The following is a 25,394-nucleotide window of genomic DNA, read 5'->3' on the forward strand; positions in this document are numbered from 1 at the left end:
AAAGTTATCCTTATTGCCCCCTTTTGGCCCAGAAGAACCTGGTTTGCCTGGCTCAGGATGATGTCTGTATCGGATCCCTGGGTATTGCCAGACATCCCGAATTTACTCTCTCAGGGACCAATCTCCCATCCACAAGTGACAGCGCTCCGTTTAACGGCGTGGAGTTTGAACGGTCACTATTAATAGATAAAGGCTTCTCTCCGAACCTGGTAGAAACGCTCCTAAAGAGTAGAAAGCAAATAACTACAAAAATCTACTCTAGAACTTGGAGGAAGTTCTTGTCCGTTTCTAAATTTAATATCCAAGAAGGGGTGCCAATACAACAAATCTTAGAGTTTCTACAAAAGGGGTTTGAGCTAAAACTCTCTACTAGTACCCTTAGAGTACAGGTCTCAGCTCTGGGTGCCCTGTTTTCCTGTAATGTAGCTAACAACTATTGGATAGCGAGGTTTATGAAGGCAGTCTGTAGAACTAGACCAGTGTATAAAGATAGATCAGTTCCGTGGGATTTAAATTTAGTTCTATCCTCACTAACAAAACCCCCCTTTGAACCTCTACACGAGGCCTCGATTAAAATGCTGACACTTAAAACAGCCTTCCTAATTGCCATAACCTCAGCTTGCAGGGTAGGGGATATCCAGGCACTTTCCAGGCTTCCCCCATATACAGAGTTCCTGTCTGACAGAGTAGTCCTTAGACCAGACCCAGCATATCTACCAAAGGTAGCAACAAGGTTTCATAGGTCGCAGGAAATAGTTTTACCATCTTTTGTTCCTAATCCATCCAATCCTAAAGAGCACGAGCTTCATACGCTAGACGTTAGGAGATCTCTCCTACAGTATATTTCAGTCACCAATAGTTGGAAGAAGGATGAGGCACTGCTTCTTTCCTTCCAAGGTCCAAACAAAGGATGTAGAGTGTCAAAATATTTACTGGCTAGATGGATTAGGGAAACTATTTCTATGGCTTATACAGCGGGTGGGGGACCAGCTCCGCAGAATCTAAAGGCACATTCCACCCGAGCCATGGCGTCATCCTGGGCAGAAAGATCTGGAGTGTCGGTGGAACAAATATGTAAGGCGGCCACTTGGTCATCCCCTTCCACGTTCTTTAAGCACTATCGGTTGGATTTGGGGTCCTCCTCTGATCTCACCTTCGGGTTAAGGGTGCTGCAGGCTATAGTCCCTCCCTAAGGTAGCTTACATCTCTGTAAATCTCTCGTAGTGCTGTCATGGGAGTCCGAATAAAGCATTAAGCTACTTACGGGTAGCGGCATTTTTCGGAGGCCCATGACAGCACCCTTAGTTCCCTCCCTATTTCACGTGGGGGTTGCACTTCCTAATTTGTATATAGTGTGTAGATGTAAATTTCACGTATGGTGTCTAGCTACAATTTAATAAAATATTTTTCGTTTTCAAAATGTATATAATGTATATTTGTATGCCACTAACCGCGGTAGTCCTCTCAAGGCTCTGGAATACAACTGATGCATGGGAGAGGTGCCGCCCTTTTTGTATCTGTAGGTTTCCTGTTCCTTAAGGGCGGATCCCCTCTCTCGTAGTGCTGTCATGGGCCTCCGAAAAATGCCGCTACCCGTAAGTAGCTTAATGCTTTCTTTTCCCCTCCCCCGGTGTACAATTGAAAGCTCCTGCAACAAAGCGACTGATTTGGTGAGACAAAACCATTTTTTTAATCAGCACTGGTATTTTGAGCACTGTTTGCACTTTATCACATTTGTCGTCCATAAAACGGTTTTTATACCATTATTATTAAAAGTTATGTTTTATTATATATAGGAGATTCCCTTGGCTATTTGTGTGAGAATCAATGTATAGGAACACATCAGTAATTGGTGGCCGCTGGACGGGAGCCCTTAGAGCCACCTCCAATTGCCTGAAATCTTCTCATTAGCCGGCCTGGTGTGACATCTTCGTTGCAATATGAAGTCCATATGATGTCGTGCCTGACCAGCTAATCAGGTAAGAGGCAGTTCTCAGGACCCGCGTCTAGTGGCTAGAGAACATGGATGGGCCAGGTCCTGCCAATAGACTAGCACCAACTGCAGGTAGCGTCACAGGCTACAGACAACTGGTGTATACGGTGTGAATTGTCTCTGACACCAGTCCTCCTTGCAGGCATGCCAAGCTTCTACCTCCTATATATGCCCCAAATCCTCTGCAAGGCCATTACATTACTGCATAGAAGGTCGGCATCTTATCCAGTAATACATGACAGTGACTTATGCCTAAATCATTATGGCCGGTGTGATCACAACTCAAACCTGGGTAAGAAACCAGGTGATACTTTGTGGTCCACAATAAGATAGGACATTCATATTTTGTACAGAGGGGGGAAGAATGGCAGGAGAATCCTGGAGGCTTGAAATGACAAGTTGAGTGTTTTTTCATGTGGTGCAGACTCAGGGACTCCTTCTGATGATCTTATGTTTTGGGTGCCATTTTACAAGACAAAGGGAGCAGGTCTCCACTACAATCCTGACTCTTGTATGCCACCTTGTATTCTTGTTGCTCAGACTTTTTAAATAAAAGGTTTTGGTGACTGATTTTTCCAACATACAATAAAGTACAACTTGAATATATGACTGATGGTCTTTCTTATAATGTACATGTTATACGCTTTTCACACCCTGTAAGACAGGGGTCCCCAACCTTTCTTACTTTGACAGCCACATTCCGCTATGAAAGTTGGTCGAGAGCCACATTGTAAATAAAGACATAGTCAAAGCCAATTTACTAGTAGAAAACAAGAATTAACTGGAAAAGAACATGTAGTAGAACTTCAACAATGCCATGAAACTTGAAAATGTCAAACTTAATAGTTCAGTGTGAAATCTGGCACTGCATGTTTTCTGCCAGTCTTTCAAAATCTGGGTTGTAATTAGTGAGCCATGCGCATGCAGTCAGGGCTGCCACTAGGAGTTTCAGGGCCCCATACTGGCAAAATTTTCAGGGCCCCCTTGTGACTCCACGACCTGTCCACAGTCAGATTTTTTTTAAACTACGACAAGGTAGACTCTTTGGGCCGGGCCCTACTCTATCCTATTAATAATTTGTTAAAATATCAAATACAATTTAGGTATATCTGTATTTCTCAATTTTTAAAATGACCAATAATATCTCATACAGGTGACAAATACCACCGTACCATGACCAGACCACATATTACCACCACATGATGACCAATAATATCACATACAAGGAACAAATACCACCACACCATGACCAGACCACATAGTGACCAAATAATAGCACATACAAGGAATAGTGATGAGCGAGTATACTCATTGCTCGGGTTTTCCCCGAGCACGCTCGGGTGATCTCCGAGTATTTGTTATGGCTCGGAGATATAGTTTTCATCACCTCAGCAGGATGATTTACGACTGTTAGGGAATTCCCACATGTATTCAGCTTGTCCAGCAAACAGGCATTCCTCACATGTATTCAGCGTATCTGGCAGCCTTAAATCATGGAACTGAGGCGATAATAATAATCTTTATTTTTATATAGCGCTAACATATTCCGCATTGCTTTACAGCTTTGCACATTATCATCACTGTCCCCGTTGGGGCTCACAATCTAAATTCCCTATCAGTATGTCTTTGGCATGTGGGAGGAAACCGGAGAACCCGGAGGAAACCCACACAAACACGGAGAGAACATACAAACTATTTGCAGATGTTGTCCTTGGCGGGATTTGAACCCAGGACTCCAGCGCTGCGGTGCTAACCACTGTGCCACCCGAGGCGATAAACTATATCTCCGAGCAATTACAAATACTCAGAGATCACCCGAGCGTGCTTGGGAAAACCCGAGCAATGAGTATACTCGCTCATCACTAACAAGGAACAAATATTGCCACACCATGGCTGGACAACATATTACCACCACATAGTGAATGAATACTAAAATACTGATCCGTAATAGAAAAAACACAATACTAATATCACCATAAGTCCCATTATACACAGGTGATCTGTACTTAGTATGCAGTGTCTGTGTACAGGTAATACAGTGATCACTGGTGACATACACAGGAGCTCTGTATATAGTGTAAAGGTAATAGTGATCACTGGTGACATTGTATACAGGACCGCTGTATATAGTATAGTGTATAGTGTCTTGTACAGGTAACACACTGACTCACCAGTGACGTCTCTAGGTGAAGTCCTTCATATTTGCTTTTCATCTTCATCCAGCACAGACCGCCATCACTTCTTCCAGCCAGGGCACGTCTCTGCAGGAAATAAGTTATCTAGAGCTCCGCTTGCAGAACAAATTACTTATTTTTTTTCCCCAAATTCTAAACTACACCAGATGAAGAAAAAAAATTGTTGCTCTGCCCAGTAACCGGACCACCTCCCCCATTTAAAACACTATGCTCAAAAAATAAAATAAATACCTCACTGCAGTAATATCCTGGCCTTCGTGTGTCTCATTCCTGGCTCCAGCCATGTTCTCCCATCCTGCCCCATCATATTCATCCCTGTCCCATGTATCTCCAACCTGCCCCTAATCTTGCATCATCTGTCTCCATCCTGCCCCATATTCCTGTATCATCTGTCTCCATCCTGCCACATAGTAACATAGTTATTAAGGTTGAAGGAAGACTTTAAGTCCATCTAGTTCAACCCATAGCCTAACCTAACATATGCCCTAACATGTTCATCCAGAGGAAGACAAAAAAAAAACCCTTGAGGCAGCGAGTAAACTCCACATTGGGAAAAAAAAATTCCTTCCCGACTCCACATACGGCAATCAGACTAGTTCCCTGGATCAACGCCCTATCAAGGAATCTAATATATATAACATGTGACATTATACTTTTAAGAGGGGACTGGATGCCTTTCTTGAAATTTAAGTAATGAATCATGCAAATTGCCTCTTCTGAGAAAAAGAGGACTTAAACTCTGATTTGGCTTTTATCCTAAGTCATATTGCACGACTCGTTAAAGGGTTGATTGTGACTTGTAGGATCGCTACTTCCAATAGGTGGCGCTGTAGAGTTTAAGTCCTCTTTTTCTCAGAAGAGGCAATTTGCATATTTAAATTCCCAGAGGAGCATTGTACGGCAAATAAGCCTCCTTACCTTGACAAGCCAGAGATGGTATGTCACTCTCCATAAGGAGAAACGATACCCCTTAGACCCCATGTCCAGAGCCTCTCACCTAGCCAAATCAGTTCTCATGCTTCGCACTGACGAGGGCCAACAGCCCGAAACACCGTGTCTGCGAATTGAGATACTGATTTGGCTTTTATCCTAAGTCATATTGCACGACTCGTTAAAGGGTTGATTGTGACTTGTAGGATCGCTACTTCCAATAGGTGGCGCTGTAGAGTTTAAGTCCTCTTTTTCTCAGAAGAGGCAATTTGCATATTTAAATTCCCAGAGGAGCATTGTACGGCAAATAAGCCTCCTTACCTTGACAAGCCAGAGATGGTATGTCACTCTCCATAAGGAGAAACGATACCCCTTAGACCCCAAGTAATGAATCACTCATTACAACATCATACGGTAGAGAGTTCCATAGTCTCACTGCTCTTACAGTAAAGAATTCCGCAGCTGTTATGCTTAGGCTATGTTCACACGATCCTTTTTTCGCTGCGGATTTTTCAGGTCCTGATTTGTGAAAACCGCAGTGCAAAACCTGCGGTGGTTTTCACTGCGGTTTTCAGTCCTTTTTCTACTGCGGATTCCACTGCGGGTTTCCAGCTGCATTTTCCTATTGGTGCAGGTGGAAACCCGCTGCGGAATCCGCAGAAAGAATTGACATGGTACTTCTTTTTTTCCGCTGAAAATCCGCGCTGATTTTCACGCCGAAAAAAGGATAGTGGGCACAGCGGATTTCATTTTCCATAGGGTAACATTGTACTGTACCCTGCATGGAAACCGTCTGCGGATCCGCAGCTAAAAAAGGATCGTGTGAACATAGCCTTAAACCTTCTTTCCTCCAGACGTAGAGGATGCCCCCTTGTCCCGGTCTCAGGTCTATGATTAAAAAGATCATCAGAAAGGTCTTTGTACTGTCCCCTCATATATTTATACATTAAAATAAGATCACCCCTTAGCCTTCGTTTTTCCAAAATAAATAGCCCCAAGTGTAATAACCTGTCTTGGTATTGCAGACCCCCCAGTCCTCTAATAACCTTGGTCGCTCTTCTCTGCACCCGCTCTAGTTCAGCTAAGTCTTTCTTATACACCGGAGACCAGAACTGTGCACAGTATTCTAAGTGTGGTCGAACTAGTGACTTGTATAGAGGTAAAATTATGTTCTCCTCATGAGCATCTCTGCCTCTTTTAATGCATCCCATTATTTTATTTGCCTTTGTAGCAGCTGCCTGACACTGGCCACTAAATGTGAGTTTGTTATCCACTCCTACTCCCAGGTCTTTTTCATTGATAGTTTTGCCCAGAGTTTTAGAATTAAGCACATCCTGCCCCATCTGTCTTGATCCTGCAACATGTCTCCAAACCAGCCCCCTTGTCTCCATTCCAGCCCTGTGTCTCCCTTCTGCCCCTTGTCTTCCATCCTGCCCCGCGCAGGATGGAGTTACATGGTCCATGTGTCTCCATCCTGCCGGTGAAACATATTGCTTTCAATAAAAAAAAGAAAAAAAGAAAAACTAACTTCTTACCTTGCCGTGCTCCTGCAGCGATGATGATCCCTCCACTGCCTCAATCGCGCTCTCACTGGTGACGTGAGCTGCCAGCCTCCGATTGACTGGTGGCTTTAACTATTGCCGTGTGGGCCCAGGCCCACATGGCAATACAGTAACTTAACCTGCGTCTCGGACACAAGTTCAGTTACTGCACGGAGCACAAGGCTGCCACTGGGGCCCGATGCAGGCTCCCCTCTGCTGATTGGGCCCCATACGCCAGTCAGGGCAGTAATGTTCTGATGGCAGCCCTGGTGGCGCAGGTCACTGTGCCCTATTGAAGCCGTAGTAACCAAAGACTTGTGAGATTTGTGAAGTCTCACGAAACTTTGAGCGGCTTCAATAAAGCACAGTGACCCGCGCCACTGCACAGGCGTGAATGCAGTCACTGATTGACATACATACACAGGAGGGATGGCATATTACAGGCGTCGGGGCGGCTCCCTGGGGACTTAACACAGTCTTCTTTAAGGTGACCGTCGGCGAGACACAATTTGAGGACCCCTGCTGTAAGAAGTCCCGATTTGCACAACATTTGGCTGAATTACACCAAGCATGGCATTATTGCCGGTAGCCTTTAACTTTTGCAAAAGTGTAGGGACATTTTGGTAAAACTAGGAAACATACTATTTCCAGGATTACAAATTATCCAAGTTTTCAGTCTCAACTGCAGAAGACAGGCATTGGTAGAGGGGGCTATCGGTGTCTGACATAGGAACAAATCATAACCTGCGCATTTCACCAATTAACAAAATAAACTTGTGTTTTTTTGCTCCTTTTGTCAACGAAAGGAATGAGACTTCTGTCAGTTTGTCTAAATGCATGTATCCTTGGAAGAACAGCACAGGACGGATTCAGAGAAAAGAACAGAAATCTGCCGCTTTAAGGGCATTTCTATGGGCTTCTCATTTCCACCCAGGTGAGCGGCACTGATGACGTCAGGGAATGCGATAGGAGACATGGGCACAGGATAGCTACATGATGCCTCACGCCCATTCTCATGTCCTGGTTGAACCATGTCCTGGTTGCAGACATGTTGGCAAGGCTGCACACAGCCTGTTGAAGAAGCAAGTGGTGTTGAAAACTTAAGTCAATAGGTTCTTTAATGGCTCCTATAAAGCCAGCCATAAAGTCAGTGTCAAAATAATCTTCATAGGATTGTCCCACAATAACTTATCTACCGTGTAAGGATATGCACAAAAAATCTCAATATTAGGGATCCAACTCTTGGGACCCCCACCAATCCAGAGAATGGGGCGATGGTGAGGCATGCACATCATTACTACATTGTGCGTGACCATCTCTACCATGGATAATTGATCATTGCTAACCCCTTTTAAAGCCAATTTCTCACAAATTAATTTATAAAATCTGTATAATGGGATGTCTTATAGGGAGAAAATTCATAAAATCGCATTTGTGAGATACATATGATAGTCCCATATTGCTACAATAGGAATAATAAATAACAGAAGTTACATGGCATTGTCTATAGGAAAATGGATGATGCAGAACCTCATAAAACAGATGTGAAACTGGTTTATGGAACCGCCATGTTTCTGTATAACCAGCATGGGACCCTATATTAATTCCTCAGGTCATGACGAGTAACACTATGGTGCAATTACCAGTTATACACCATTTATTAGCAAAAAATCCACATTTACAGGCAGCTTTATAGGTGTGAAATATACATATTTAATCAGGTGAACGATCCACACAGAACCCCTTACCATTGTGATCACTGGGTCCATTACACTTAACAGTGAGAGCAGCCATTCTAATGTAACAAGGCTGAATAATGCAGCTATAGATATTATGTGACAAGAGAAAATTGGGAGAAAGTCAACCAGTTATTACAAAGTTAATGGACAAAAAGGAAAGTTCAGCCTGGTAATCTCGCCCTTAAAACAGAACATTGGTGTTGTACCGAAGAGAAATGCCCTCCATGATGTTATATTCCCAGTTAGTCAGAATACTCGTTGGCGGCATATTCACAGTCTCTTGCTCTCAGACGGTAGTCATCCCATGCATGGCCTCGGCCGAGCGCGGAGTCCTCATCACTGTCTTCATAGTACCCTGAGGATAGAGAATTGTACGGTTGTATTACCTGGCCCCACGGTCACTATTGTCGCCGAAAATTGTATTTTTATTATTATGGACTCAAATCACATGCACCAGACTGAAGGCAGAAAAACAGCTTGTTGGCGTCACCGCCATGATATTGTGGAGGTCAGGCTTCCTGTAGTTTTGCTAGTCTCCTGCCAAGTGATTTTAGCATTAGAGGACGTGTAAACCTGCTGCCATGCAGCCCTCCATATCAATGAGCTCGGTATAACCAGGTCTACACCACTGATTGGCAGCTTTCTGAATACACTGTGCATAGGCAGCAAGATGCCAGTGATGTGGGCTGGGTTATACAGAGCATAGCATTCAGGGAACTGGAAGATCTGAGAAGACATGGATTTTTATCAAAACTGCAGCAAGCAGCCCAGTAAGTGACACATTGCTGGAATCAGGGTCTTTGCCTGCTCACAGGTGGGGAAGCAGAAACCTGGTAACATTCCCTTTAGGCCGGCGTCACACTGGCGAGTTTTACGGACGTATGAGCGCAGAAAATACACCCGTAAAATACGCATAACACACGGCCGAATGATTCTCTATGTCCCAGCTCCTATCAGCCGTATTTTACTGATCCGTATTATACGGTCTTTTACGGCCGTACAAAATCGCAGCATGCTGCGTTTGTCACCGTATTGCGCAAAAAAAAAACAAAAAAAAAACGCCAATGAAAGTCTTTGGGGGCGAGAAAAATACGGATTACACACGGACCAGCAGTGTGACCTGCGAGAAATACGCACCGGTGTTAGAGAGAAAAGCCGGTAATTCAATTGCCGGCTTTTCATTTCTCCTTCCCAAACCCGACAGGTTATGAGACATGGTTTACATACAGTAAACCATCTCATATCCCTTTTTTTTTTGCATATTCCACACTACTAATGTTAGTAGTGTGTATGTGCAAAATTTTGGTGCTGTAGCTGCTAAAATAAAGGGTTAAATGGCGGAAAAAATTGGCGTGGGCTCCGGCGCAATTTTCTCCGCCAGAGTGGTAAAGCCAGTGACTGAGGGCAGATATTAATAGCCTAGAGAGGGTCCATGGCTACAAACATCTGCCCCCAGCCACCCCAGAAAAGGCACATCTGGAAGATGCGCCTATTCTGGCACTTGGCCACTCTCTTCCCACTCCCGTGTAGCGGTGGGATATGGGGTAATGAAGGGTTAATGTCACCTTGCTATTGTAAGGTGACATATTAAGCCAGATTAATAATGGAGAGGCGTCAATTATGACACCTATCCATTATTAATCGCATGACGGTTGCGATGTGTGGCACTGCGTCGCTAATAAAAGTCTATGGAGAAAAAACGCATCCTGCAAGCACTTTTGCAGGATGCGTTTTTTCTGCAAAACGACGCATAGCGACGTGCAGTACACGGCGCTAGTGTGAAAGTAGCCTAAAAGAACAATTAACATTTTACTCAAAAAAAAATTATATATATATATAAAGAGAAAAATCAGACAAACTGAACATTTTGCTGTGGTCTCTTAATTTTTCCCAGAGCTGTATGTTTTTTTTTTTTATTGGGTTTTGTCTGTGAAATGGCCACAGTGTGAATGTGCTCTTACACATACCAACTTACACTCTGGCTCATTTCTTTGGTTCTATTTCTATATACTCCAAATTAAGCAATCATGACAGAATAGATTATAGCAAGCGTCTCTTGTGTGGAGCAGAGTAGGCTAAACCTTCCTGGGATGGATTTAGCAGTCTCCCCTCTTTGTAGTAATGACAGCAGTATAACATTGGGGGAAGGGTGCAGCATGAACCATTATGTAAGAAGGATTAAGCTATGGGCAATTGCCACACAGTATGCCAGACGTATGGCTTTTACATTTAGGACAGAGACCAATATGTATTTAGTCTTTGGCGGCACAAAAAGGTCAATGTTTATTCAATCTATGTTTTTCTCTCAGTGTCAATCACAACATAATGAAATAACAATGTCCTCCAACCCTGTACAATTTTCTACTTCGGTTGTCTGGTAAATGCATCAAAAAACTTCTGGTGGGACCCCCCCCCCCAAAAAAAAAAAAAAGTGTTCACCTCAGTACAAGACAACGCTATCAGAGCAATTGTGAGGTACCTCCCGACGTGGACATGAGTGCCTGACGACCCATCCAAGGGTTGTTCTACCCCTCAGTGAGCGCGCTCACTCTAGTTTGACACCTCTAGTATGATCTTTAGTTTGGAGCTCGTCCTTGGCCATGCTCCGGGGGGTTGGACTCATGTAATAGACATGGGGGTAGACAGATTAAACAGTTCATAGCTAAAAGCGTCAGACCCCTTGGCGTTTCCGGTCAGAGCTTTGCTACTTAGTTTTCCATGGGTTTACAGAAATGAGTTCATTTGGAGAATGTACACAACCAACAAACATGGCAAGGGGATTAAAGAACACCTGCAGTATAGTCCGCAGTCAGAGGACCCTCACAAATCATGAACGTGTGATACCCCCGCTCCCTTCTAGAGACAGGCCTGCGTGGACATGGGGGTGAAGAGAACCAGTGTAGCGGTGTCCCTGGGCTCTGAACCCTCACAGTCACTTCCTCCTCTCCATAGAGGATACAGAAAGTATTGGTCTCCTGTCCTATCTACTATCTGTTGCTGCATTCCAGAGAAATAGGGATTTTTGTGTTACTCACCGTAAAATCCTTTTCTCCGAGACGCTCATTGGGGGACACAGGACTGTGGGTGTATGCTTCTGCCGCCAGGAGGCTGACACTAAGTAAACGTGAAAAAACGTTAGCGCCTCCTCCCTCGTATACACCCTGACACTGGCTGCTGGAGACTCCAGTTCGGTGCAAAAGCAGTAGGATAAAAACACGAGAGTTAATATAACAGCATAAATACAGAAAAAAACTTATGTCTAGAAAAGGTCATACTGACTGACAAAATCCGATATTACCAGGGAGGGAGCTGTGTCCCCCAATGAGCGTCTCAGAGAAAAGGATTTTACGGTGAGTAACACAAAAATCCCCATTTCTCCTTCGCCTCATTGGGGGACACAGGACTGTGGGGAGTCCTAAAGCAGTCCCTGGGTGGGGAATTAACTCACCAGTAATAATCATCCAGATAACGGATTGTCTATAAGTGCGCCACTGCCGCTTGAAGAATCCTTCTCCCCAGACTTGCATCTGCAGAGATCTGGGAGTGGACATTATAATGTTTGACAAAAGTATGCAGACTAGACCAGGTCGCAGCTTTGCAAACCTGTTCTGCTGAGGCCTGGTGTCGAATGGCCCAGGAAGCCCCCACTGTTCTAGTGGAATGAGCCTTGATCCCAGCCGTAACCGTCAAGCCCTTGGCGCGATAGGCTTCCTTAATGGCCGCACATATCCACCTGGCCAGGGTGGATTTTGAGGCCGCGCAACCTTTCCTGCGACCTTCCGGAAGGACAAACAGAGCATCCGTCTGGCGGAAAGAAGCCGTTCGAGAAATGTATCTCCTAAGTGTTCTCACCAGATCCAACGTATGGAGAGCTTTTTCTACACGGTGCGTAGGTGCCGGACAAAAAGAGGGAAGAACTATATCCTCATTAATATGGAATGAGGAAACAACCTTCGGCAAAAAAGAAGGTGCTGGTCTGAGCACTACCTTATCCTGATGAAAACGCAGAAAAGGAGTATGACAGGAAAGGGCTGCCAGCTCTGACACCCGCCTTATGGAAATGATGGCCACTAAAAACACGACCTTCCAAGAAAGGAAAGTCAAGGAAATGTCTTGAAGAGGCTCAAAAGGAACTTCCTGCAATGCCCTCAAGACCAAATTAAGGTCCCAAGCTTCCAAGGGAGTTTTGTAAGGAGGAACCTTATGAGCGACTCCCTGGAAAAAAGTCCTAACCTAACGGTTAGTAGCAATCCTGCGCTGAAAAAGGACTGATAAGGCCAAGATCTGCCTTCTGAGGGTACTTGGAGCAAGCCCAGAATCCAGGCCTGCTTGAAGAAAGGCTAGAATGTTTGGGACGGTAAACCGCAGAGGAGGCAGTCCGTGCCCTCTACACCATGAAAGGAAAACTTTCCAAGTGTGATAATAAATTCTGGCTAAACAGTTTTACGCGCACTGATCATGGTATCAGCTACCTCTTGGGAGAACCCTGCCTGAGTTAAAACCCAAGATTCAACGGCCATGCCGTCAAACGTAGGACCCCTGAGTTCTGGTGGTAAATTGGCCCTTTAGAAAGTAGATGCGGCCGATCGGGGAGCCGCCATGGAACCCCGGAAAGGAGCTGTACTAGGTTCGCATACCAGGTCCGTCGTGGCCAATCCGGGGTGATCAGAATAAGGCCGGGGTCACACTAGACCGTAATACGGAAAAGTGCTATGCGATAAAAAAATCGCATAGCACTCGGCCCAATGTTAATCTATGGTCCAGCTCCCATCATCCGATATTTTCTCCACCGTATTTCGGATCCGAGGGAACTCGCAGCAGGCTGCGATTGTCAGCGTATCTCGGCCGAGACTCGCCAATGCAAGTCTATGGGTGCGAGAAAAAAATCGGATTCCACACGGACCAGCAGTGTGACTTGCGAAAAATACGCAGCGGTGTTAGAGAAAAGCCGGTAATTCAATTGCCGGCTTTTCATTACTCCTGCCTAAACCCGACATGATATGAGACATGGTTTACATACAGTAAACCATCTCATATCCCTTTTTTTTTTGCATATTCCACACTACTAACGTTAGTAGTGTGTATGTGCAAAATGTGGGCGCTGTAGCGTGTAAAATAAAGGGTTAAATGGCGGAAAAAATTGGCGTCGGCTCCCGTGCAACTTTCTCCGCCAGAGTGGTAAAGCCAGTGACTGAGGGCAGATATTAATAGCCAGGAGAGGGTCCATGGTTATTGGCCCCCCCTGGCTACAAACATCTGCCACCAGCCACCCCAGAAAAGGCACATCTGGAAGATGCGCCTATTCTGGCACTTGGCCTCTCTCTTCCCACTCCCGTGTAGCGGTGGGATATGGGGTAATGAAGGGTTAATGTCACCTTGCTATTGTAAGGTGACATTAAGCCAGATTAATAATGGAGAGGCGTCAATTATGTCACCTATCCATTATTAATCCAATTGTATGAAAGGGTTAAAAAACACACACACACGATTAAAAAGTATTTTAATGAAATAAACACACAGGTTGTTTTAGTATTTTAATGTTCTCTCAATCCATCCGGAACACCCTCGCTTGGCAAAATAATAAACCAACAATATACATACCCTCTCTGATGAACTGTCAGGTCCCACGAGGTAATCCATCTGAAGGGGTTAATTATTTTACAGGCAGGAGCTGCGCTAATGCACTAGCTCGTGTCTGTAATCCCCTGGGTGCTGAAAGGAAAGCTGAGTGATCTGTACTCACATTGAGTTGCGGTGAGGCGCCCTCTGGTGGATGTTCTCATGAACTGGAGCCTTGGAAAAGTTCCCACGCTCGAGTTCATATGAGTTCATCCACCAGAGGGCGCATCACCGCAACTCAATGTAAGTACATATCACTCAGATTTCCTTCATTCCCCGGGGATTACAGACACGAGCGAGTGCATTAGCACAGCTCCTGCCTGTCAAATAATTAACCCCTTCAGATGGATTACTTCGTGGGACGTGACGGTTCATCTGAGGGTATGTATCTTGTGCGTTTATTATTTTGCCAAGCGAGGGTGTTCTGATGGATTGAGAGAGCAATAAAATACTAAAACAACCTGTGTTTTTCATTAAAATAATTTGTAATAATGTGTGTGTTTTTTAACCCTTTCAGACAATTGGATTAATAATGGATAGGTGTCATAATTGACACCTCTCCATTCTTAACCTGGCTTAATGTCACCTTACAATAGCAAGGTGGCATTAACCCTTCATTACCCCATATCCCACCGCTACAGGGAGTGGGAAGAGGGGCCAAGTGCCAGAATAGGCGCATCTTCCAGATGTGCCTTTTCTGGGGTTGCTGGGGGCAGATGTTTGTAGCCAGGGGGGGCCAATAACCATGGACCCTCTCCTGGCTATTAATATCTGCCCTCAGTCACTGGCTTTACCATTGTGGCGGAGAAAATTGCGCGGGAGCCCACGCCAATTTTTTCCGCCATTTAACCCTTTATTTGCGCAGCTACAGCGCCCACATTTTGCACATACACACTACTAACATTATTAGTGTGGAATATGCAAAAAAAAGGGGGATATGAGATGGTTTACTGTATGTAAACCATGTCTCCTATCATGTCGGGTTTGGGAAGGAGACATGAAAAGCCGGCAATTGAATTACCGGCTTTTAACATATCTCGTGCTGAATTAAATATAAATACAGAATATATATATGTGACTCAATGATATATATATATATATATATATATATATATATATATATATATATATGTTTTAACGAACATTTGAGCACATAAATCCATTAGATGTCGGTTTTGCAAGCCTGCGAGAAAATCTCGGCATACGGATGCCATACGGATGTCAAAGGGATCATTTGATGCGAGGAAATCGCATCCTCGCACTGCACACGGATCACTGTTTTAGAAACATTTGTGCGATTCTCGTCCGTGAAAAACGGACCGTTTTATTATACGTTAAGTGTGTCCCCGGCCTAACAGATACTCTTTCTAACTTGATTTTCTTGATTACCCTCGGGAGAAGCGCCAGAGGAGGGAAAAGATAAGAGAGATGGAACTGGTTCCAAGTCAGAACTAGCGCATCCACAGAAATTGCCTGTGGGTCTCGGTACCGGGAGACAAATCTGGGTACTTTGGCATTCACTCTGGACGCCATTAGATCCACGTCCGGAGTCCCCCATAGACGGCATATCTGCTGAAATACCTCGGGATGGAGAGACTATTCCCCGGACGCCAGACCCTGACGGCTTAGGAAATCTGCAGCCCAATTTTCTACTCCTGGAATGTGGACTGCTGAAATTACAAAGAGATTTTTCTCAGCCCAGAAGAGTATTTGTTTTATCTCCCGCATGGCTGCCTTGCTGCGGGTGCCCCCCTGGTGATTTATGTAGGCCACTGCTGTGGCATTGTCCGATTGAATTCGGACAGGGCGACCCGCCAGGAGATGGTGGAAATGCTGCAACGCTAGTCGAACCGCCCGAATCTCCAAGAGATTGATGGGGAGATTTGATTCCCGAAGAGACCAGCGCCCTTGAGCTGTGTGGTGAAAAAACACTGCTCCCCAACCCAGGAGACTGGCATCTGTTGTGACCACCAGCCAATTGGTTGGGGGAATGGGCTTCCCCCTGAGTAAGGATGGGCTGTACAACCACCATGAGACAGCCTGTCTGACCTGGGGAGACCAGCGAAAACTGCGGTTGAGGGAGAGAGGATTCCTGTTCCATACTGCTAGGATTGCCTGTTGGAGGACGAAGATGAAGCTGCGCGAATGGTACTGCCTCTATAGTTGCAACCATCTTCCCTAACACCCTCATGCAGGACCGAATCGTATGAGGGTATGGTTGCTGAAGATTCCTCACTTCCCGCCGAAGGGCTAGGACCTTGTCCTGGGGAAGGATTGATAGGGCCTGAGAGGTGTCGAAAATCATACCTAGAAATTATATCTTCCGAGACGGTTGTAGGGATGACTTCCTTAAATTTACTAGCCAACCCAGGCGAGCCAGGGTGTCTAGAACAATGCTGACATTTTCCATGCAAGCTTGAAAGGTAGGCCCCTTGATCAGAAGATCGTCCAGATATGGCATGACTACTATGCCTCGGGAGTGCAGAATGGACACTACAGTAGACATGACTTTCGTGAACACCCTTGGGGCGGAGGCCAGTCCGAAGGGTAACGCCGTGAACTGGAAGTGTAGGTTGTTCAGTGCGAACCTTAGAAACCTTTGATGAGGAGGAAAAATGGGGATATGTTGGTAAGCATCCTGAATATCTATTGAGGCCAAGAACTCTCCCTTTTCCATTGAAGCAATCACTGACCGCAGAGACTCCATCCGAAAATGGTGAACGCGAACAAACTTGTTTAGGCGTTTTAGATCCAGGATAGGTCTTACTGTTCCGTCCTTTTTGGGGACCACAAAAAGGTTGGAATAGAACCCTTGAAACCTTTCCTCCCTTGGGACAGGAGAAATGACTCCGCTGAGATGAAGGGATTCTACAGAACTGTACAGGTTTCGTGGGAGGGACTCGGACCTGGGAAGACGTGATGGGAAGAACCGTAGAGGAGGCTGACGGACCAGCTCTAACTTGTAACCTGAAGATACGAGCTCTTTTACCCACGGGTCGTGGATTACCTGAATCCAGACCTGGTGAAACAAAAGTAGACGTCCGCCTACTCTGTTGGAGGCACTCTGAGGAGGTCTCCAGTCATTTGACTGAAAACCTGTGAGTCCTAGATCCTCTGGATCTAGTCGACTGGAAACGCATTCTTCCCCCCTGGTTGGCCATATAAGAGACCCGTCCTGATTGGGTCGACCTTGCGCCGCAGTGCCCGATGCTGTGGCCCATCTAGTATTGCGAAAGGATCTGAAACGGGCTTGAAGTTGGCGACGAAATGGCTGCCTAATCCTCTGCTGAGGAAGAAACTTACTCTTCCCTCCTGTGGAGTCAGAAATAAGCTGATCCAGCTTCTGTCTGAATAAGCGATCCCCCTGATACGGAAGAGTTGTAAGAGATTTTTTAGAGGTAGAGTCTGCCCGCCATGTCCTTAACCAGAGAGCCCTTCTAATAGCAATGGCATTAGCAGCAGCCGAAGAGGCACAGTCTGCAGCATCCAAGGAAGCATTGATCAGATAGCTACCCGCAAGTGCTATCTGAGAAGACATTTCTGCCAACTCTGCAGACAACTCACGTTCCTGAAGAGCCTTTGTTAAAGACTCTGACCAGGACATCATAGCTTTCGCAACCCAAGTTGCCGCAAATGAAGGAAAAAGTGCCGAATTTGAAGCCTCAAAAACTGAACGAGCCAACTATCTATAAGACGATCCGTAGGATCCTTAATCGCCGAGCCACTAGGGAGAGATAGCAATGTGTTAGAGGCTAAACGGGACACCGGAGGGTCCACGGAAGGATTTTCTGCCCATTTACTACAAAGTTCAGCAGCAAAGGGGTACCTAATCTTCAAAGCTTTTTGCCCCGAAAAACGCTTGTCCGGATGTTCCCGGTTACGCCGAATCAGGTCCTCAAACTCAGGGTGAGAGGAAAAAACTCTATGGGCTCGTTTAGTTCATTTAAATGCTACCTTATGATCTGAGGATGAGGCGGTTTCGTCCTCTATCCCCAGGGACTGATTGACAGCCTCAGACTATCTATCGACTCCCGAAAACCAGGAGACTCAAAATTAAGGCACTCCTCTGAGTCAGTCTGTCTCAACTTCCCCGCTCTCTGCTGGGGAAGGAGAACGCAACACGGAACTCCAGGGTGCAGAAGCACCTGAGAGCCTAGGCGACTCTGTGCAAATCCGCTTTCCACGTGTCTGTCTGGTGCGGGCACGGCCCCTGCAGGCCAAAGGCTCTCGAGACCCCGAGGCCCTATCCGAGACAGGAGGACTGCTGGCCCTGACTGCCGGGGTCTGAAGGGATTTGATTGCTTCAGTAAGAGACGCCATGGATTGTGATAAAGATGCAACCCATTCAGGCGGATCAGCCCCAGCCACTGCTTGAGGGGCAGGGACCGGAGTGATAGCTGGGGAGCTGGCAGGGGGGGCTCCTGGGCGCGTTCCGAGTCACAGGCCTCGCAGAGACGGTTGCTCTGGGCACACGGAAATGGGGCACGACAAGTTACACAACCGGTAAATAGGACCATGTGAGCCTTAACCCTTCTAGACATAGTGCAAGCTATACCCAGGGCCTGAGACCGGGAAAAGAAAAAATGCTACTACCTGCTGGAGGGAGAAGCACTTACCCCAGTCCTGTGTCCCTACCAAAAACGGTGACCAAACTCAAGATGCGGAGCCAAATGAGCTGTCTTTAACTTGTGCAGGCCTCAGGGGGCGGGACTGCCCTAATACGGTGCGGCCTGTAGTAGGCCTGAAGCCGGGGATTCAATTTTTCCCTGGGAGAGGGAAGGGAAAGCGAAACCGGAAGTGGACGCGCCGGAGGGGGCGGGGCCTCACAGTGCGGTTTTGCTGGGAGAAATGCCGGGTCTAAGCGACCCGGAAGTACTCTGATGGAGGCCAGGCCGGAGCCTGAAGCCTCAGGAAGACCATGATGCCGGCGCACGGAATCACTGGAGCGCCGCTGTACCGGAGCGGCGCCGGTGACACCGCATAGTAACGGCGCTGACAGCGCCGCATGCTACCTGGATTTCCGCTCCATCCCCTGCTTTGCCTGCCTGCGCTTTGTTCAGCAAGGGTAAGTGCTGCATGATCTGCACACACCCTGCTATAGCGTTCTGCTCAGCCACACTGACATAGAGCTACATACGCTCGCAGCCCCAGAAAAATAGGCATCTGCAGATGCCTTGCGCCAAAACAGGAGCCCCCCTCCTATGAAGTATTATCCGGTGGATTGGGGAGGTCATATTTGCAGGACCTGGGAGCGGGGGGGGGGTCTTAAATGAAGGTGCAGGAACCCTAGCTCCATTAGGGTGGTCAGGGCCAAGTCCGGTGAGGGATCCCACGTCGCGGGAAAGGATACGTGGAGAAATTCACACGTGCTTGCCCGTTGTTGGTTTCGGGGAGATCGGACCCTCAAAAAGGTCCGTCGCCCCTTCAATTCCGTTAGTGAAGAGATGAATAGGAAATGGGTCCAAAAGATCCGGGACCCAGATGATGTGCCTCCTTCAGACACTAAGCAAGAACTGGAGTCTCCAGCAGCGAGTGTCAGGGTGTATACGAGGGAGGAGGAGCTAACGTTTTTTCACATTTACTTAGTGTCAGCCTCCTGGCGGCAGAAGCATACACCCACAGTCCTGTGTCCCCCAATGAGGTGAAGGAGAAATCAGACTTTCAGTTCATATTTAAATAAGGCATTAAATGCTCCCGGTGTGACAAAGCACTTTTAAAGATTCTGCCTCCCAAGGTTGTATCCTCACCCAGCACCAGCTTCCATAGACTGGGGTACATCAATCAAGCTAGGGAGGCTGGAGCTAGGAGAAACAACCTGGGAGAGGAAGTGGCTCTAGAGCCGTCACACCCACAGCACGCAATATGAACATGAATGAAACCGCTAATTTCTCTGCAATGCAGCAACAGATAAACGATAGAAAGGTGTTCATTTACATTTCAAAGACCTTTATGCTCATGTGTGCAGGTTTAATGGGGATGATCTTACTCCACAGATTTCCTTTGTGTGTGGCCTTACCCAGGGTGGCACTGCCCAGATCTCCTCCTATCAACCAGTTATCTGGCAACCCTTGTCCCCTATAAACCTATTGATACAAATGCAGAAAGGAAAAGCGATTCAGGACGAGCGAAGCTCAGCAGAAACACCACACCGTTTAACATTTTGTCTATTGCCTCTGAAGACGCTGCCCAGGTGTCCCCACATGGTCTTTTATTTTGTATGACTTCATCAAGCTGTGAGAAAGCATATGTACAATAAAATGTAACTGGATGAATTTTGGGCTAAAAATAATTTTTGCAATTGGGTTTCATTAGAATGTTGCACCTTTTTGCTTTAACAGGCTCTATTTATTTGCACATCGAATTTTGATGTGGTCTGTGATAAATCAGTTGAGAAGAGCTCAGAAAAAAAATCTAGAAATTCTGCAATTGGACTGGCATAACGAGCTCTCTGATGGTTTCTCAGTTAGCTCATTCTACGGACAGCAATAGCCAATGCCACTCATTAGCTATATAAGGCAAACTGTGCAAAATCATTGATGAAGACCAATTATATGCATGTACTTTTGGCTAATAATCATTTTTGGAGGGAAAAAAAAAAAAGTCCCCAAAAGCTGAACCCCCTTTCAGAATGGGTGTGTACCCAGAGTACTCCAGTTCTAACAATATTTATGACCTCGGAATGAACCTTTAATGCTGCATAACAGGAGTCTACAGGGTGCAGACACCAGTGCCCTGTAAGTCAGGATATAATCTAAATATAATAGGTCACATTGTGTTCCTGCACAGCAGCTGCTCGGTGCGGAGTAAGCGATATTAACCCCTGCACGCCCTCAGACCACCAGGAATACAAAAAATATAGTTCTTACCGGTAACGGTATTTCTCTGAGCCCATGATGGCACCACGGAGAGAGGGGATCCGCCCACCAAGGACAGGAAACCTACAGATAAAAAGGCGGTACCACTCTCCCGCATCAGTTGTTTACTAGAGAACGATGGGAGACTATGGAATAGCGTATAAGTTTTAACATTACTTAATTGAGATACCGCGTGACTTAACCCCTTCCCGACATGTGACGGTATAGTACGTCACATGTCGGGACCCCCGCTTTGATGTGCGCTCCGGCGGTGAGCGCACATCAAAGCCGGGACATGTCAGCTGTTTTGAACAGCTGACATGTGCCCGCAATAGGCGCGAGCAGAATCGCGATCTGCCCGCGCCTATTAACTAGTTAAATGCCGCTGTCAAACGCAGACAGCGGCATTTAACTACCGCATCCGGCCGGATATGAGCGCATCGCCGACCCCCGTCACATGATCGGGGGTCGGCGATGCTCCTCCATTGTAACCATAGAGGTCCTTGAGACCTCTATGGTTACTGATTGCCGGTGGCTGTGAGCGCCCCCCTGTGGTCGGCGCTCACAGCACACCTGCAAATCTGCTGTGTAGCAGCGATCTTATGATCACTGCTGCATAGCAGAGCCGATCGGGCTGTGCCTGCTTCTAGCCTCCCATGGAGGCTATAGAAGCATGGCAAAAGTAAAAAAAAAAAGTTTTTAAAAATGTGAAAAAAATAAAAAAAATATAAAAGTTTAAATCACCCCCCTTTCGCCCCAATCAAAATAAATCAATAAAAAAAACCCCCAACCTACACACATTTGGTATCGCCGCGTTCAGAATCGCCCGATCTATCAATAAAAAAAAAGCATTAACCCGATCGCTAAATGGCGTAATGAGAAAAAAATTCGAAACGCCAGATTTACGTTTTTTTGGTCGTCACGACATTGCATTAAAATGCAATAACGGGCGATCAAAAGAACGTATCTACACCAAAATGCTATCATTAAAAACGCCAGCTCGGCACGCAAAAAATAAGCCCTCACCTGACCCCAGATCACGAAAAATGGAGACGCTACGAGTATCGGAAAATGGCGCAATTTTGTTTTGTTTTTTGCAAAGTTTGGAATTTTTTTTCACCACTTAGGTGAAAAATAACCTAGTCATGTTAGGTGTCTATGAACTCGTAGTGACCTGGAGAATCATAATGGCAGGTCAGTTTTAGCATTTAGTGAACCTAGCAAAATAGGCAAGCAAAAAACAAGTGTGGGATTGCACTTTTTTTGCAATTTCACTGCACTTGGAATTTTTTTCCCGTTTTCTAGTACACGACATGCTAAAACCAATGATGTCGTTCAAAAGTACAACTCGTCCCGCAAAAAATAAGCCCTCACATGGCCAAATTGACGGAAAAATAAAAAAGTTATGGCTCTGGGAAGGAGGGGAGCGAAAAACGAAAACGGAAAAAGCTCCGGGGGTGAAGGGGTTAATCATGTAAATCGCATATGGCACTATGTTAGTGTGCACACCCATAAGTGAAGGGAGGGAATGTACGGGTGCTGTCATGGGCTCAGAGAAATACCGTTATCGGTAAGAACTATATTTTTCTCTGACGCCCATGACGGCACCACGGAGAGATTTGCAGAGAATGTACATTCAGGGAGGGACCACCGCTTCCAGAACCCTTTTACCGAAGGTGAGGTCTGAAGAGGAGATAAGGTCCAATCTATAGTGCCTATAGAATGTAGATGGTGAGGACCAGGTAGCAGCTCTACATAAGTTGCTACTGCTCTCGTTGAGTGAGCCTTGACATCTCCCGGGACGGACATTCGACTTGATAAATATGATAGGCTGCTGGCATCCGTGATCCATCTCGCCAAAGTGGCTTTGGAGGCTTTTTTCCCCTTCCGGGGACCCTGAAAACACACAAAAAGAGAGGCATCCATCCTCCCTACTCTCTCTGGTGGCTTCTATGTAATGCATGAGGCATCTCCGGACATCTAGTGTGTGTAAGGATTCTTCTTCTTCCTTGTTTTTAGGGTTGGGACAGAAGGAGGGGAGAGATATCTCTTGAGTTCTATGAAACCGGGATGCTACCTTCGGGAGGTATGCTGGGTCTATTTTGAGAACAACCCTATCTGTTATGAACTGGTGGTTTAGGAGCAACATGGGACGAGCTCTGGAGGAGGTGGTACCTGTACTGACCGCAGTTCCTGAGCTTAACACAACACTAGAAGTAGCCGTGGGATGTTCCTGTCACTCCCTAGACACCTCGTCACAGCCGGAGGACTAACTACCCCTAAAGAAAGAAACAGGAAAGCTATCTTGCCTCAGAGAAAATTCCCAAAAGGCTAGACAGCCCCCCACAAATATTGACTGAGTGGAGAGGGAAATGACATACGCAGAATGAAACCAGGATGAAGCAAAGGAGGCCACTCTAGCTAGATAGATAGAATAGGACAGAATACTGTGCGGTCAGTATTAAAAAACTAGAAAAATCCACCACAGAGTTTACAAAAATCTCCACACCTGACTAAAGGTGTGGAGGGTAAATCTGCTTCCCAGAGCTTCCAGCTTAACTGAATAAATCCATACTGACAAGCTGGAATAGAAAAAACATAGAAAGTGCAGAACGATAAAGTCCACAAAATGTGGACAGCAAAAGAACCAAGCAAGGACTTATCTTTGCTGAACTGGTCAGAACATCAGGGAAATCCAAGCAGAGATGTGAATCCAACCAGGAACCATTGACAACTGGCACTGGCTGAAGGATAGAGCCAGGCTTAAATAGCCGAGCCAGAATAGACGATCAGTGGAAGCAGCTGCTGACTGCTAAATCCAAGGAGCAGCCGTTCCACTTAAAACCACCGGAGGGAGCCCAAAAGCAGAACTCACAAAAGTGCCACTTACAACCACTGGAGGGAGCCCAAGAGCGGAATTCACAACAGTCCCCCCCCCCCCCTTGAGGAGGGGTCACCGAACCCTCACCAGAGCCCCCAGGCCGAGCCAAGTGAAAAGCATGAACCAAATCGGCGGCATGTACATCGGAGGCAACAACCCAAGAATTATCCTCCTGGCCATAACACTTCCACTTGACAAGATACTGAAGCCTCCGCCTCGAAAAACGAGAATCCAAAATTTTCTCAACCTCATATTCCAACTCCCCCTCAACCAACACCGGGACAGGAGGATCAACAGGGGGAACAATGGGCACCACATATCTCCGCAACAAAGATCTATGGAAAACATTATGGATGGCAAAAGAGGCTGGAAGGGCCAAACGAAAAGATACCGGATTGATAATCTCAGAAATCTTATAAGGACCAATAAACCGAGGCTTGAACTTAGGGGAAGAAACCTTCATAGGAACATGACGAGAAGATAACCAGACTAAATCCCCCACCCGAAGCCGGGGACCAACACACCGACGGCGGTTAGCAAAACGTTGAGCCTTTTCCTGAGACAACGTCAAATTGTCTACCACATGAGTCCAAATCTGCTGCAACCTGTCCATCACAGAATCCACACCAGGACAATCAGAAGGCTCAACCTGCCCTGAAGAAAAACGAAAATGAAAACCAAAATTACAAAAGAAAGGCGAAACCAACGTAGCCGAACTAGCCCGATTATTAAGGGCAAACTCGGCCAACGGCAAGAAAGCCACCCAATCATCCTGATCAGCAGACACAAAGCATCTCAAATAGGTTTCCAAGGTCTGATTAGTTCGCTCAGTTTGGCCATTTGTCTGAGGATGAAACGCCGAAGAAAAAGACAAATCAATGCCCATCCTAGCACAAAAGGCCCGCCAAAAGCTAGAAACAAACTGGGAACCTCTGTCAGACACAATATTCTCCGGAATGCCATGCAAACGATCCACATGCTGAAAAAACAATGGAACCAAATCAGAGGAGGAAGGCAATTTAGGCAAAGGTACCAAATGGACCATTTTAGAGAACCGGTCACAAACCACCCAGATAACAGACATCTTCTGGGAAACAGGAAGATCCGAAATAAAATCCATGGAAATGTGCGTCCAGTGCCTCTCAGGGACCGGCAAAGGCAAAAGCCACCCACTAGCGCGGGAACAGCAAGGCTTGGCCCGGGCACAAGTCCCACAGGACTGCACAAAAGAACGCACATCCCGCGACAAGGAAGGCCACCAAAAGGACCTAGCAACCAAATCTCTGGTACCAAAAATTCCAGGATGACCAGCCAACACCGAACAATGAACCTCAGAAATTACCTTACTTGTCCATCTATCAGGAACAAACAGCTTCCCCACTGGACAGCGGTCAGGTTTATTAGCCTGAAATTCCTGAAGCACCTGCCGTAAATCAGGGGAGATGGCAGAAAGAATCACCCCTTCCTTAAGAATGCCAACCGGCTCAAGGACTCCAGGAGAATCAGGCAAAAAACTCCTAGAGAGGGCATCAGCCTTAACATTCTTAGATCCCGGAAGATACGAGACCACAAAATCAAAACGGGAGAAAAACAGGGACCATCGAGCCTGTCTAGGGTTCAGCCGCTTGGCCGACTCGAGGTA

The 25,394-nt window shown here is 46.3% G+C and overlaps 1 protein-coding gene across 3 annotated transcripts in view; it reads right to left on the bottom strand.

Moving 5' to 3' along the window:
* The window catches only part of SLC7A6OS (solute carrier family 7 member 6 opposite strand), a 135,803-nt gene that overhangs the window by 67,502 nt on the left and 42,907 nt on the right, over nucleotides 1-25,394 (bottom strand). The window contains exon 5 of one of the 3 annotated variants that reach the window (XM_077288163.1): nucleotides 8,295-8,753. The exons of the other annotated variants lie outside the window; for them this stretch is intronic. Within the exon in view, the coding sequence (XP_077144278.1) occupies nucleotides 8,641-8,753 (113 nt within the window). The 3' untranslated portion in view covers nucleotides 8,295-8,640. Of the gene's footprint in view, nucleotides 1-8,294; nucleotides 8,754-25,394 lie in introns of those variants that run through there. 3 annotated transcript variants of the gene reach the window in all.

The sequence above is a fragment of the Ranitomeya variabilis genome, chromosome 2 (assembly GCF_051348905.1).
Source record: "Ranitomeya variabilis isolate aRanVar5 chromosome 2, aRanVar5.hap1, whole genome shotgun sequence".
NCBI lineage: Eukaryota > Metazoa > Chordata > Amphibia > Anura > Dendrobatidae > Ranitomeya > Ranitomeya variabilis.